The sequence below is a fragment of the Talpa europaea genome (genome assembly GCF_964194135.1).
Source record: "Talpa europaea genome assembly, chromosome: 1".
Lineage (NCBI taxonomy): Eukaryota > Metazoa > Chordata > Mammalia > Eulipotyphla > Talpidae > Talpa > Talpa europaea.
The window spans coordinates 130,384,455-130,399,999 of record NC_140073.1 but is presented as its reverse complement, the minus strand read 5'-3'; the positions used below and the strand labels follow the sequence as shown (position 1 = coordinate 130,399,999).

Genomic DNA, 15,545 nt, shown 5'->3' with positions numbered 1-15,545 from the left:
AAACTATTTATGTATTTTTTACCCCAGCAATCCCACTTTTAGGAATTTATCTAAATTCCCCAACAATATGAAAAGATATATGCCCAAGACTACTCAGTATGGTATTATTTATAACTGCAAAACATTGGCGATAACCTAAATGTGCAAATATGGGAATGTGATTAAATAAACTACAGTACATCATCTATATACAATTAAATATTATCTAGTTATAAAAGAGAAAAATCTGACTTTTCAGAGATGAAAAATGAATTGATATTGAGTGATTTCCAGAAAATATTGTTAAATTAAAAAAAAGCAAAGTCCAATAGAGTAGCTGCAGTATAGTACCTTTATGCAAGGAAAAGGAGAATATACACCTACCTTCTTATTTATGCAAAAGAAATACAAGAATGACAAACCAGAAACTAAAGAAAACCACAAGATATAGGTGAAAATATGACAGAAAGGGGTAATGGGAATGTGGTAGCAGGGATGAAAGTATTTGAAACTTCTCTGCATATGCCATTTTATATAACTTTAACTTGTACAACCCAAGAAATGTATCAACCCCCCCCAAAATAAACAACAAACCTACCAAGATGTGAAAAAAAAGAAAATGGAATACAAACAATAATAAATGTACCTGAGTTACAGATTAACTATGTTGAAAGGGATGCGTGTGAAAATTATTAACCTGTGACAAAAAGATCATACTAAAATGTTGTTTCTCACAAGGATATAGGTTAGCAATTCTGAAAACAATGTGCATGCTACAATTGAATAAAATATATTACAGATAATGAATGTCCAGCTTCTCACTTATGGAGAAAGAAATGAATTAGCAAAGCTGAAATGAATCCTGTGGGAGTTGGACTGGAATCAGAAGTTTTAGTGTATGGTTTTTTCTATACACAAACAGATAAATGAGTATGAATTGATTAGTATATATGCATATATTCCTTAGTTTTCTGTTGAGATTAATGATCTGGAAGACACACAGACTTTAAGAAAAAACCACTCCAATGATCTGTCTACTGGTGTCCATCCCCCTGTATGAACGAATAGGAGCTGTGACTTGCATCTAACCAATAGAATATGGCAAGGAGATGTGGTGTCTTAATTCTGAGATTGCATTTCATTAGATAAGATTCCACCTTGCTGGAGCATTTATCACTGAAAACTTACTTTCTGAGACTTGGCTCTTTAAAACAGAGAGGAGCACACTTTCGTCTTCGGTTTGGCAGCTCTGATGACAAGTCTTCTGACTTATTTTCAGATTTAGCAGTGTTATTTGAAACAAAACTGGTATTTGTCAAGTCCTGTAGTGTCCTATCACCTGAAAAGAAAATTATTTTCATAAATATTTGTCAAAATATATAGATGGAAAGATATGGGATCTATAGTGGTTTGCAAGTTGCTGGCAGCCAATTTTTAAACAGAATCAAGTTATAACTTTTAAATATTAAGCAGTAGCACTGAAAATATTTATAAATCAGTTTAATTGCTTTCCAGTGATACTGAGAGGAAAGAGTCTTAGAATTTGAAGCAAACTACGAAAGCAGCCTGCAACATTTTAGTTCTGAAATCACACATAGGCTGAGCAAAATTCAAGCCATTTACTGAATCACCCAAATTATAGCACATTCATTCAACAGGTCATCAATTGCATATTCTGTGGAAAAACATCATAAGTGTAGAGATGAAATATTGCTCATGAGTGCACTATCATATTCTGCATCTTTAGATCTTTGTATTTCTTTTGCTTCAATATTTTTACCCGGAATAGCCTTGTCCGTCAAATTCCTGGTATTCTATATATATATATATATATATATATATGAACTGGGAGCCTAATGTTTGCATATAGGCTCCTAGTAGAAAATTAACTGACATGGGAATGTCTGATGTTACAATATTTCTAATACCATTAGGAGAGAATGTTAAGAAAAACAAATAGGACAAGTAATGTTATGTGTAGTATGATTTCAAGTATATAATGTCCAAAGATTCAAGTCCATATGCCAAAAGTTCACTGCAGTTCTACCAGTTCTACCAGGTGATAATTAGAAGAATGTTTTGATCACATTAAATATATGCTGTTTGAGAGAGTACTACTCTTAAGAAATCTGCAATTGTCTTTTGTAAAATCAAACCAGGGTTATTAAGTATTATTCAAAATACTCGACTTTCTTCAAATGTATGAAACACTTTATGGCAAAGGTCAAATTAGTTTTTTAGGTTATGAATACCCAAGATATTCTTACTCTACTTAAAATACTAAACTTTCTTTCAATTCCTCCATTTCAAATTTCATAAAAATATCAGTTATAATAGAAAATATTGGTTAAGTAAAAATAACTTTTAAAACTTGAGCACTTCAGGTATTGACCTACCTACTCCTGATTTTTGTGTTCTCTGGTTGATTTTAAAATCCATTTCTTTCATCTTCTCATTTACATCATCACTGACTGGTGAGTTCTGGGCAGAATTTTCTTTCATTATATTTTTACTAGAAGAAATACTCAAAGGTATTGAACCTTCATGAACACTGTTAAAGGAAGAATCATGTATATTAGGCGAATATATCTGAGATAAAGATTTAAACACCTTTGTGTAAAAGTCTGGCTTTGTTTTGATAATTTTCTCACTTTCCAATGCTTTTTCTTTATCAGTTTGTTCTGATTGAAATGATAGTCCCTGAATGGTGTCAGGTATTATCTCCAATACTTCCTGTCTATGAGTAGGATTTATGAAGGTCTTCCTTCTCTTTGATTTGGATGTCTCTTTATCTGTTTTTTGGTCTTCTTTTGTCACTTCCACAAAGGGAGTATCTTTTTTAGTCAGAGTTGTAGCGCTTTGCTTTGGATTCTTACGTGGTTTCATTTGGTTTCCACGATCAGAATCTGCTTCATCAGTATTATGTTTTAAGTCTGACTCTGAGATAGATGTTTGTGAAGAATTTGGTGACTTCAAACTAGGTTTATTTTTACCTTCTGCCAAAACGTTCTTTGCTTTGCCTGGTGATTTTTTCCCATGTTTTTTATCCAGTTTGTAATGATTTGAAATTTGGTCACAATTTTCCTTTTCACTACTACTGATTTTCATATTGTATCCACTGGTAATACCTACACATTCGAACATTTGTTTAGATTTATTTATTTTAAAATCAAGATCTTTTGTATGGCTTTCTTGGCTTTGCACATCTTTAGTATTATCCTCATATATTTGGCTCATTTCAGAAATTAGTCTTGTCTTCCGATTTACTGTCTGCTGAAGCTTTTTTTTTTTTGATTCAATTTGCTGGGTAGGTTGCATATTAGTGACATGTTTTTTCAAATCCAACGTACTGTGAGCCTCAAAATCACATAAACTTTCATTATCTTTAGTAGAAAGATAAGCTGTATGAAATTCATTTGTAACTTCTAGGTTTTCAGAAATGGTTTCTTTATCCTTTTGGATTAGGGGAAAGAAGTTAACTTTTTCAGGATCATGCAAACCTTTGTTATTAAACTCATTTGTTTGGTTCCCTTCCAAAATTGCTTCTGCCTGCCGATTTACTTTCTGCCTGAGCCTTTTATTTATTTTTGGTTCATTTTGCTTTACGGGTGGTATATCAGTAACATGTTTTTTCACTCCCAAAACGTTTTGAGTCTCATAATTACATAGGTTCCTATTATCTCTGGAAGAAGGATCAACAATTTGAAACTCATTTGAGTCTTTCAGGTCTTTATGGATTCCTTTATCTTTTTGAGCTAGAGAAAATAAATCACCTTTTTCTGAGTCATGCATGCCCATGTCATCCTCAAATATTTGGTTGGCTTCAGAAATTATTTCTGTCTTCCTATGTACCTTTTGCCTAGATTTTTTATCTCGTTTTGATTTATTTTGAGAAGAAGGTTCCAGATCATAGGCAGGCGTTTTCATTCCCAAAACATCTTGAGTGTCAAGATGATATAGATTTCCACTATCTTTGGTAGAATGAACAAGTGCTTGAAACTCACTAGGGTCTTCTAAGCTTTCAGAGATTTCTTTATCCTGCATTAGAAAGAAAGTGTTACTCCTTTTGGGGCAATACACACTTTTGTCATTATCTAAACGATTCACTTCAGAAATTATTTCTGTCTTCCGATTTACTTTTTGCTTAAGCTTCTTGTTTATTTTTGATTCATTCTGCTGAGCAGGTTGCATATAAGTGACATGCTTTTTCAAATCCAACATATTTTGGGTGTCATAATTATACAGGTTTCCATTACTACTGATGGAAAGAGTATGTTTTTGAAACTCATTTGAAACTTTTAGGTTTCCAGAAATGTTTTCTTCACCCTCTTGGATTTGAAGGGAAAAGTTACCTTTTCCTGGGCCATGTACATCTTCAGGATTGTCCTCATGTATTTGGTTCATTTCAGAAATTATTTCTGTCTTTCGATTTACCTTCCGCCTAAGCTTCTTATTTATTTTTGATTCATTTTGCTGAGCAGACTGCACATCAGTGACATGTTTTTTAATATCCAATGTATTTTGGGTCTCATAATCACATAAATTCCCATTGTCTTTGGTGGGAAGATCAGCTGTTTGAAATTTATTTGTGACTTTTAGGTTTTCAGAAATGGTTTCTTTATCCTTTAGATTTGGGAGTAAGTTACCTTTCTCTAATGTCTGAATCACAAATGTCTTTCTAGAAGTCTTACTTTTCTTACAAGCTAGAGAATTCTGACACATATCAGATTTGCTCTCCTGCTGACATTTATCTGCACTTTGGGGGAAAGAGTATGTTTCTTCTTGCTCATTTGTTGCATGTATTTTCTTCTTTTTATGATACTGTGTATTTTGTCTGTCATCCTTATAAAAGCCATTATGAAATGTTATTTTCTTCAGCATACTTGGTTGTTGAGCCTGCTGTTCAGTATGGAACATAAAATTCAGATCTTCTGAATCCCCTTTGCCATCCAGGACAACAGATCTTCTTTCTTGTTCATTTTCAAGTGTTGTCTCAATATCCACATCTGTTCTATTTTTCACTTCTCTCTTTGATCTTTCTTTCTTTTTTTCAGAGCTTGAATCTTTCACTTTTCTAAAAGTTTTCACTCCACAATCATTTAGTTTTTTATTACTTTTATTTTTAGTTCCTGTAGATACTGCAATAATTTTGCTTACTTCACTAGCAGTTAAATCCATGTCCCCATCATACACGGTTTTCTGCAATTGAAAGTCCTCACTACCCTGAACCTCATTCATGCCCTCTGTGGTAGGTTCACTTGTAGGCTCAGAAGACTCAGGAAGGCACTGTTTATTGCTTTGCATCCTTACATTTATTTCCTTAGTATGATTATTCATCTCATTATTCCAATTTAATTCTGGACATGAAATCTGTTGTTCATGTAAATCTGCGACACATGGAGTATCTGCAGAAGGATTATTTGGCTCCCAAGATGATACACGTTTCTTCCTTTTCGTCACATTACTAAGAGATGGTTTGTCCTTTATGTGGCTGACAGGCTGGACATTTTTCATCTCATTCATTAGCGAAATCTTGGAACTTTGGTCTGAGTGAGAATGGTTTTCTACAATAAAGGGAAATAATTTTCAGAAATAAGTAATAGCAAGGAATTTATTATTTTAAACAAATTAGATAATAAATCAAGTTATTTTACAAAGGATTTCTGATAATGTAGTTTACATATTTATAAAGAACCTATACTTTATTTATTAAAAACAATCTATACTTTATAAAAATAGTATAAAAAATAAAGCAGAAATGATCAGAACATTCAAAAGTTATCTTTTCCATTTGTATCTATGGAAAACATACACTGATAATTCATTCTGCATTAATACCGAAAGTAAAATGGAGCCATTAACATATTTCTAGAGTGAGAGAAGAGCAGCAAATGAACCCAAATAAAAGTGTAACTCCAGGCCTCTCTGGTGGTGCAGTGTGTTGAGCACAGTGCCGTGAAGCTCTCCGCGGCCTCTGCAGTGCAGGTTCAATCCCAACCAGTCAGCGAGAATCCCACATGGCGTGGCAGACCTCTCCTGTCTTGTGCAGACATCTCCTGTCTTGCCCGCTGCTCCCCTCAGCAGTGTATTTTGTCAGTCTGCCTGTTCTGCTCTCCGCTCTATCTCTGGTGAATCCTTTCACCCTCTTGTGCCTCTGGCCTGTACTCCAGCTCTTGTATAAAAATAAATAAATCTTTAAAAAAATTATTTAAAAATTATTTTTTAAAAAAGTGTAATTCCAGGGTCTCCCCGGTGGTGCAACGGTTGAGCGTTGGGTTGCAAAGCTGCCCACAGCCTCTGCAGCACTGGTTCGATGCCCGGCCGCAGGGTGAGGGTCCCACAAGGGGCACACACCTCTCCTGCCGCCCGTTGCTCCCCTAAGCAGTGTACTTCGTCAGTCTGCCTGCTCTGCTCTCCCCTCTGGCTCTGGTGGATTCTCTCACCTTTCACACTTCTGACTGTACCCAATGCTTGTATAAATAAATCTTAAAAAAAAAAAAAAAGTGTAACTCCATAATTCATTATAGTTATGGCTCCATATACCAGTCTGAAAATCTGTAACAAATGCATAATCCAGAGTACACCACAGGATTAATATTTTGAAATATCATGAATTTAAAATACAGGTGTCATTATTTTTTTTCTTGGTCCATCATTACCTGGACTCAAGTTTTTGCTTTTATCTCTAATTGGTTAGGCTCTTGAAAAAAATCGTTACACCTCTATAGGCCCCCAATTTTTGCCATCTGGGAAAAGAAGGTGAAACTAAATAAATATATGGTACCCTTCCATTCATCACATCTAAATATTGCCTTCAAAATAACAGTATTACACTGCTGTAGGCCTGACATTGGTCAGCTTATTTTCTAATTATTAGATTTCCTGCCAAGAGTTTTAAATGGTAGAAATCAGCAAAGCTCTAACATAGGAGATCAATTTATTAACTGTTTATACACCACTGAACTCAAGAAGAAAATATGATGAATGTAACTTTGATATTAAAAATGAATTAAAAAAAACTCACCTTTGGGAAATATATCGACAATAGAAGAAGAAATATGTTCTGAGTCATCTAACTCACACACATTCTGATTATTTTCTTTAAGAAATAACAACTCCAAATTGTTCTGAGTTGATAAAGATTGTCTTGTTGACACTGAAGAGGGAATATCAGGTGATGTCTTTGATACGGCATTGTTGTCACACAGCATTTTCTCTTTATCATCATCATCATCATCATTTGAAGTTAATGGAACCCTAACAATAAAAGGGAATGAAAAATTCTGTATTTTATAAAAATTATTAAGAAAATTACAAGTATAGTACTTTCTCTATTTCATTTATTTAAGATCCAACCACAAATCCATTCTGGTACTTTTTTGTATTCAATAAAGACAATCAGATAGGAAATAGGCACTTTCTAACAACAGAGAACTTAAAAGTAAAATAAGAATGTTTTTTTACTCCATAGCCTCAGGGGTCCCAAAAGGAGATAGATAATTTATACAATCACTGGTTGGGTTATTAGGATAATAATAGTGAAATGAATAAAGTTCAAATATACTTAATATACTCACATATAATGTTAATTTTCCTATAACTAATTCTGTGGGAAGCCAAAAAAACTCTTCCTGTGGAAGAGTTTGACTAAAGTCATATTCCTAGAGTAGTTGCATTTATGGAGAGAAGGGCCTCCCTGGTGGCACAAGGGGTTAAATCTCAGCACTGTGAAGCTATCGCCAGCCACTGCAGCATGAGTTCGATCTCTGGCCAGGGAGCTAACCCACGTGGTGCAGTAGACCTCTCCTGTCTTGCCCACTGCTCCCCTCAGCAGTGTATTTCAGTAGATATACCTGTTCTTCTCCCCACTCTCTCTCTCTGGTGAATGCTTTCACCCACCCCTCCCCACACCTCTGGCCTACACCCCAGCTCTTGTATGCATAAATAAATACATCTTTAAAAAAAATTTAAGGAGAGAAAAAGATGGAATCCCACTGAAATAATTTGGTAAACTAACCTTTTCAAATTCAAAGAATGAAGAGTATTATACCCCAATGATAAAGATTTTTGCCTTGCATGCCAAACAAATCATAGATAACCTAACAACAAAAACTACCTGAAATTTCTGGAGAGTGAACAAAAAAGCAAGTGGATACAGAAGGGCGGGGGTGACACTTAGAAGGGTTAATTTCCCACTGTCCTTAATCAGGTCTACCGTTTCAAAAAGTTAGAAATCCAGTCTTATTAGTTCAACAAGAACCAATAAAGACAACTACAACAGGGAAATAATAGGAGAGGTAGAAAAGGCCCAAATATTGTGAAAAATCCCTCCTAATCTCTTGCTGATCCCTGAATTAATCTCCCTCTTACACACACACCCACACACAGAAGATACCGAACAGATCAAGTGAGGGTAAAAGAAATAAAACAAGATTTTATATGTTGCTTATCACAGGGAAGTAAGAAGTTTGAGTTCAGGCACGGTATCTGCTACAATAAAAACATCAAACTTGGGGAAATCGAGTTCAGATTTTCTAGAACATAGGATTTACAATGTGCATTATGCACGTATTATTATTCAAGCTATGAAGCAACAGAAAAACATGATTCCAACTCAAGAGAAAAAGAGAATGACCCTGACATATATATGGTCAATCTGGGCCTCCCTGGTGGCTCAAGGGGTTAATCGTCAGCACTATGAAGCTATCTGCAACTACTGCAGCACGAGTTCGAGCCCCAATGGCACGGCAGACCTCTCCTGCCTCGCCTGCTGCTCCCCTCAGCAGTGCATTTCAGTCAACCCAACTGTTCTGTTCCCCACTCGGTCTCTGATGAATCCTCTCACACCCTACACCTCTGGCCTGTACCCCAATTCTTGCATGCACAAATAAATAAATCTTAAAAAAATGGTCAATCAACACATGAATATATGCTCAGTATCATTAATCATAGGGGAAATACAAATCAAAATCACAATGAGATATCACTTCATATCAACTAGGATAGCTACAACCAAAAGGATGGGTAATAACAAGTGTTGGAGAAGTGGAAAACTGGAACCAATACTTTACTGGTGGTAATATAAAATGGTGCAACAACTCTGGAAAATTCCAAAAGTTCAACATAAGAGTTATCGTATGACTCCACAATTCTACTTGTAGGTATACAAACAACAGAACTGAAAAGTATGTGCATACAGAATTTTATGTGAATGTTCATAGCACCACTGCTCACAATAGTACAAAAGTGGAAACGTGTTCACTAACTGATGAATAAACAAAATGTAGTATATCCACACAAAAGACTATTATTCAGTCAGAATATTATTCAGTCATAAAAAGGAATGAAGTAGTAATACATGCTAACTGGATGTACAATCAAAATGTTATGCAAAGAGAGAAAAGTCAATTACAAAATGTCATATATCGTGATTCTCTTCATAACAACTATTCAAAGTTCGAGTCAGGTAGAATCATGCAAGTCATTATTTTAACCAAGTTTTGATGTAATCACCTTGCAAATGGAAGATGCATCAATTTGCACTGTTCACTAGCTCGTTTCTTACTGCTAGTTGGCAGGAGGAAGGAACTCTGATGAAACTATTTTTGAAAAGAACAAAGAAAATGAATAGCAACAAAACTTCTAATCTCATTAAATCATATTATTAAGGTACCAAATTACATAAGGAAACCAAGAGTAATAGAACAATATCTGCTTGGACTTCAAGCAGATTAGACTTCAATAGTTGAATGAGAATGTGATAATATTAAACATATTTCATCCTTAATTATGCCATTCAAAGACAGTCAGCACTAATATCTTAGTATAATTTTCCAACCATCCTTTTATGTCTAGGAATAAATATAAATATATATACCCACACATATACAATATCTCTGTAAATACATATACCTTGCTTATGTCTAGGTAAGTGTTATGTAATATATTATTGGATTTTATAATACATTTTTTTAAACTGAGGTAACATTGGTTTAAGACACTGTATATGATATAGCAGTACAGGATCACACCCTTCAGATAAATAAATATATATTTTTAAAAGCCATTTAAAATTCAAAATCTTTTAGGTTTTCCTTGTCTATATTTTATATTTTCTGATATGGTCTCTGAACATGTTTTAATTATTTAGCAAAGACTAAAATTAGGCACCTTACAACAATATCTTCCAACTACAATGTTAGCCTGTATCATTAACAGGAGTATGGCCAAACTAACAAGTTGATTTTAAAATTCACACAGAAATGTGAATGACGTAGCATAGCTAAAACAACTTTGGAAGAAAAAAAAAAAGAACAAAGTTGGAAGTGTATAGTAACTGAGGCATTATAGTATTAGCATAAAGACAGAAAAATAGATTAATGAAATAGTCCAGAAAAAGACCTTCACCTATTTGGTCAATTACTTTTTGACAAAGAAGCAAAAGTCAAATAGGGAGACTAGACTTTCACACTCAAGCAATACTCCCCTCTAAACCTAAAGGGCTGTCAGAAGCTGTGGAGGGAAGAGCTGTAATGAGTCCCTCCCCCAGCAAGCAGTGTCTGTGGAGAACATGTGGTGTCTCTGGACATTTGTTCTCACTTGCTAACAAAGAGGCTCTTCTCTCTCTTCTAGGATGATAACAGAAGAATCTAAGAGAGAACCAGGATTTTCAATGGTAACAATCTCTCCTCTATCATTAGTCCTGTCATCCTGGTGTTAGCAGAGGCCATAAAACATTTTTATCAATACCTAATGACTGCACAAAAAGAAAACTTCAAGGAAACCTCACTTCTGGATAACAATTAAGTTCCCAAACAAAATACTAGCAAAAAGAATTCAGGAGCACATTAAAAGAACAATAAATCATTTGTGCAATTTATTCCTGAAGTTAAAAATTAGAAAGCTACTAAATCAACTAAAAAGAAAGACTATATAGGACTGATCATCACCACAGATGCCAAAAAAGAAAGGATTTCATATTATTTAACATTTTTTTTATTTTAAAAGTTCAATAACAAATATTGCAGAATAAATACCTACACCTCACACTTAAAAAAAATTCTTAATAGGAAAACACTATCCAACATTTTATAAGTATTTATTGCATTCTATTATGTTTGAGACATTATTCAGGCATAGACAAAAATCCTTCATCCAAAAAGGACATATTCTGACGGGAAGAACAATAAAATTGTATGTGATAGCGTTAAGTGCTAAAGAGAAAAATTAAAGAGCAGAAGCAGAACACAAAATGTTGGGATAGGGGTGCTGGTGGATTTAGATTTATACAGGGTTGCCATGGAAGACTTCAATGAGTTACTTGAGTCAAGATTTGAAGCAAGTGAACAAGTACAGAGGTCTAGAGGTGGCAGCTGGCCTATATTTGAGGAACAGGAGAAGGGAGCATTGTTTGTTGAAGAGACTGAAGAGCAGGAGGAGGAAAGTAGTAGTATGGTGAGAAAAAGAACAGGAGTTTCACTTTTTAGAAAGTATCAGGCAATGGATGAGATTGGAAAACAATGAATGTAGTCTTAATTTTCCCAGTTTGCTATTTATCTTTTATTTTTTACTTTTAGATATCTAACAATTTTTTTCTAAGAAAATCCACCAACTTCTTTATGGTTTCTATCTCTGTTTCTAGGTATAGAAAGGCTTCTCAAACCTAATGTGAACTCATTTGTATTTTCTTCTCATTTTACATGATTTGCCTTTTTACATTCAAATTCATTTAAAATTTATTTCCAAAACAGAAGCAAGATCTGTTTCTATTTTCATCCCCCCATAGTTATTTGTGTTCCTCCTTTTTTTTTTTAAGCATACAAATTCTTTCCTAATTTGAAATACCACCTTTCTACTAATATCTTTTGTTTCTGAGTCTGCTTAGGGGCTACTATGCTCTACTGAACTGTCTAACCTGTGTTAGTTGTAATCAAAATCTAACTTACATCTAATAATTTCAATAATTATACCAAATTAGAATATATTATTAGTCAGTTAAAACTGATATTATCATCACTTCTTTGTACAAAGTTTAAAAGATGAGTCTCTAACCTTGATGCTATATAACTAATCTGTCATCCTTAACAATGCTAAAATATTACCCTACTTACACATAAATTCTACTTACCTCAGAAAGGGTACTCATTTCAATTGCAGTTATCAAGTTATTGTTCATGAGTGCTTCTATTTCTATAAGCTTCTTATTCTGTATATGTAAAATAAATAACCCTTGTAATCAATTGAGACTGATCATACATTTACAAATATCGTAAGTTGAAAAGATTTAGAAAATAACTGAAATCACATAGAGCTAAAAAGGTGCTACCTTATAAATTCAAATAGCATTATTCTCTCTCACTCTGAAAGCTTTTAAGCTATCAATCATAAATGTTCTTACATTTTTCTATTTTCTCATGTAGGTCACTTCCCAATTTTACATTAATTTCTTACTCATTTTAAAGTCAGATGTGTAGTTGCAGCCTGGCTATGCAGCGGCAGTGCACTATCTTGACAGATATGAAGAAGGGAGGACAAGCAAACAACTATATCTTATTCTATTTGGCTCGCAGTTATTGAATTGCTGAGATTAGAGAATAACACTCTGGGACTCTTTTCCTTTCAATTCACTAGAACTGTTTATAACTTAGATGGAATTATGCCTATCTTCTTAAGATGTATTCATATACCAAGTCTTGCTTATGAGAAACAATCAAAGTTGCTTGAGGTATTATACTGGTTTTCTGAGCCACAGTATGCTTTTACACTACACAAGCACAATTTAGAACATAGATTCAAGATACTTATTTTACTATCTGTGAATAATCTACCCATTAATATGGCACATAGTTTCAGTAATTTTTTTTTTTAAAGCAATTTTTTTTTAAAGATTTATTTATTTATACAAGCACTGGGTACAGTCAGAGGCATGGGATGGTGAGAGAATTCACCAGAGCCTGAATGGAGAGCAGAACAGGCAGAGTGACAAAGTACACTGCTGAGGGGAGCAGCGGGCGGCACGGGAGGTCTGCGTGCCATGTGGGACCCTCTCCCGGCGGCTGGGGATCGAACCAGCGCTGCAGAAGCTCCGGGCAGCTTCGCAACCCAGCGCTCAACCACTGCGCCACTGGGGAGGCCCTCAGTAATTTCTTATAATAATTGGAGATTTGAAAAAGATTTTCAGAACCTCTAAAATAGCTAATATTTTAGTTAATTTTGATTTCAAATATGATGTAGCTTCCATACCAAATTATTTAGCTTGAGGCGAAGAAATGTGTTCTCAAAATTCAGTTTCTCCACTTCTTTTTGCAATAACATCTTTTCAGTTGTTATTCTTCGAGAATTTTCTTTCTCTCTACTAAGAGCCTGAGCTAATGCTCTGTTGTTATGTTTTAAAGAAATTTTGAAAATAGAAGAATTGTCTGTAAAAAAATTTTTAGAGTTAGTATTGAACATAAACTTCAGTTAATGTTCATATTCTTTTATAAAACTATTTTAGACAAAATGTATTTCACTTTACAAGTTTTAACTGAAGGCAGGAAAAGAGAATAACACTGACATAGTTTGAAAAAATATATACCAAGTTTGGAATTAAAGAAATAAAAAATATAGAATATGAAGAATAAGAGTTGTGAAGAATACAGAGTGTTTATGAATACAGAGTTCAAATGAAATGACTCTAGTATTGACACAATATTTTAGACAATTAAGTTGTCACAAAAGCTAAATCATGATGCTTGTTGCCCTACCTTCCCCTTCCTACCTTTGACTGGAAGGTAGAATGAAAAAGCTGATCCCACAGTTCTAACTGGGTATCCCAAAGGAATCAGCAGAGACAATCTGAAAATTTTAAACCTAACTTCTGTGGCTCCGTGACTAAACAAATGATCAAGTCCATTTTTCAAAACTTTGAGTGAAAGGGTTTTAGTATAGCAAGTACAGTAACACACTTAGTGTGATGTTGGGTAGATTATTAAATTCTGTGGGATCTACTACCTTCACTACATTCTACCTTTTACTTCTAGGCATTTAAAGCAATCTAATGTTGATCTCTTTATAAGCACTATGTAAATATAATTTAAACCAGAAAGGCTTTTTTGATAGTAAAGGAATTTTATTGTGAATTCATTGGAAAAGTTCAGTTTAAATTTAGTATGTTCCCTTGGTACACTTACAGTATAATTATATTTTCATAATTTTGATTTACATGTCACTATTCAATAACATATTCCACTGAATAAAAGTATAGCATGTGTAAAATGTGTTTTATAAAACTCATATTTTTAACTCAAGGAAAGCCTGAGCACCTAAAAAAATAGGGCCAAAAAAGTACTTTATCTTTGGCACAGAGAAGGTAGTTTCAGAGAGTCATGCTTGACAGAGCAAGTGGAAATAGACAAGCAGCAACTTAGGTCTTCCAGAAGCTAAAAGATAACAATATTTTCCTGTTGTACTCCTCAAACTCAGTGTATTCTTTAATAACAGTGGATGTACAGAGGTCCTGTCAAAGAGAACAGAAAATAGCCACTATAGGAGGTAGTCTCACATACAATGTGGTCCTCGGGATCTGGATAGAAACAACATTGTGATTTAAAGATACTCAGGAAGCTCAGCTATTTTACAAGGTATACACAATTACCTTTCACGGGTGCTATGTTAGTAGGAGACCTCTCCTGCTCTTGCTAAAATGGGTATGAACAATTAAGATATTTTCAAGAGTTAAAGAGAAATATCCTTGGGGAGTTTTTCCACTTACTTTTGCCTTTCTGATATCTTAGTTTCTGAATTCATAAAACCCCATCTCCAAACTTCTCAATGTCTTTGCTGACCTTTGCTTATATAAAATCACCCATTAAGACACCATCTACTGTATGTAGGTCACCAATTATCCAATTGCTACAGCATTCCAGAACAACCTGTTACATCTTCCAGCTTTTTTCCAGACACGTCACATTGGTATTTTCTTGCTGTATAGGAGCTGCTTTGGGTTACCTCAGTCCTACTGCTGAAAATTCAGTTGTCACTGCTGAGGAATTAGTCATCAAAACTACCCAACTAACTGGAGTAGGAGTTATGAAGGACTAAATGGAGAAAAAGTATCAGTTAACAAAGTAATTTTTTACACTTGATGAAAGTATTAAATATGTCAATTCCCCAGGAAAACTAAAATTGTGAGTATACTTCAAAACTAATGGCACATACTTAATATTTTTGTTCTGATTTTTGAAGCAAGAGAAACATTCAACTTGGCAGTCTTTGAATTTCTTTTGTCTCTCACATGTCTTTTAATTCCTGAGGTAAAAAGTGAGCCAGTTTCCATAGCTGGGTACTCCATCACTGAAGTAAAAAAAAGAAAAGAAAGAAACCTTAGTGTTAATAAAAAGGCGTAACAGAAAAATACATTCTAAAAAGTAACGATCATGTTTATTCTACATAAGTATTTGTAAAACCTTTTGTGAAAAATTGGAAGAATGAATGCAATCACCAGTGATCTAAAGTAGAATCCAAAAAAGGTACATTAACTTTGTTTTTTCACTTAAAACTATATTTTTATATTGATGTGCCAGGCA

General features: G+C 34.1%; 1 protein-coding gene across 1 annotated transcript; it reads right to left on the bottom strand.

The window, feature by feature from the left end:
* Positions 1 to 1,163: 1,163 nt before the first annotated feature.
* SGO2 (shugoshin 2) lies at positions 1,164 to 15,316 on the bottom strand (the record flags this gene model as incomplete). Its single annotated transcript, XM_084259428.1, has 7 exons — positions 15,178 to 15,316; positions 13,222 to 13,397; positions 12,107 to 12,184; positions 9,493 to 9,578; positions 7,004 to 7,236; positions 2,376 to 5,543; positions 1,164 to 1,318 (listed from the first exon to the last, which is right to left on the bottom strand). The coding sequence occupies exons 1-7, from the start codon at positions 15,308 to 15,310 to the stop codon at positions 1,164 to 1,166; spliced, it is 4,029 nt and encodes a 1,342-aa protein (XP_084115554.1). The 5' UTR covers positions 15,311 to 15,316.
* Positions 15,317 to 15,545: the final 229 nt, after the last annotated feature.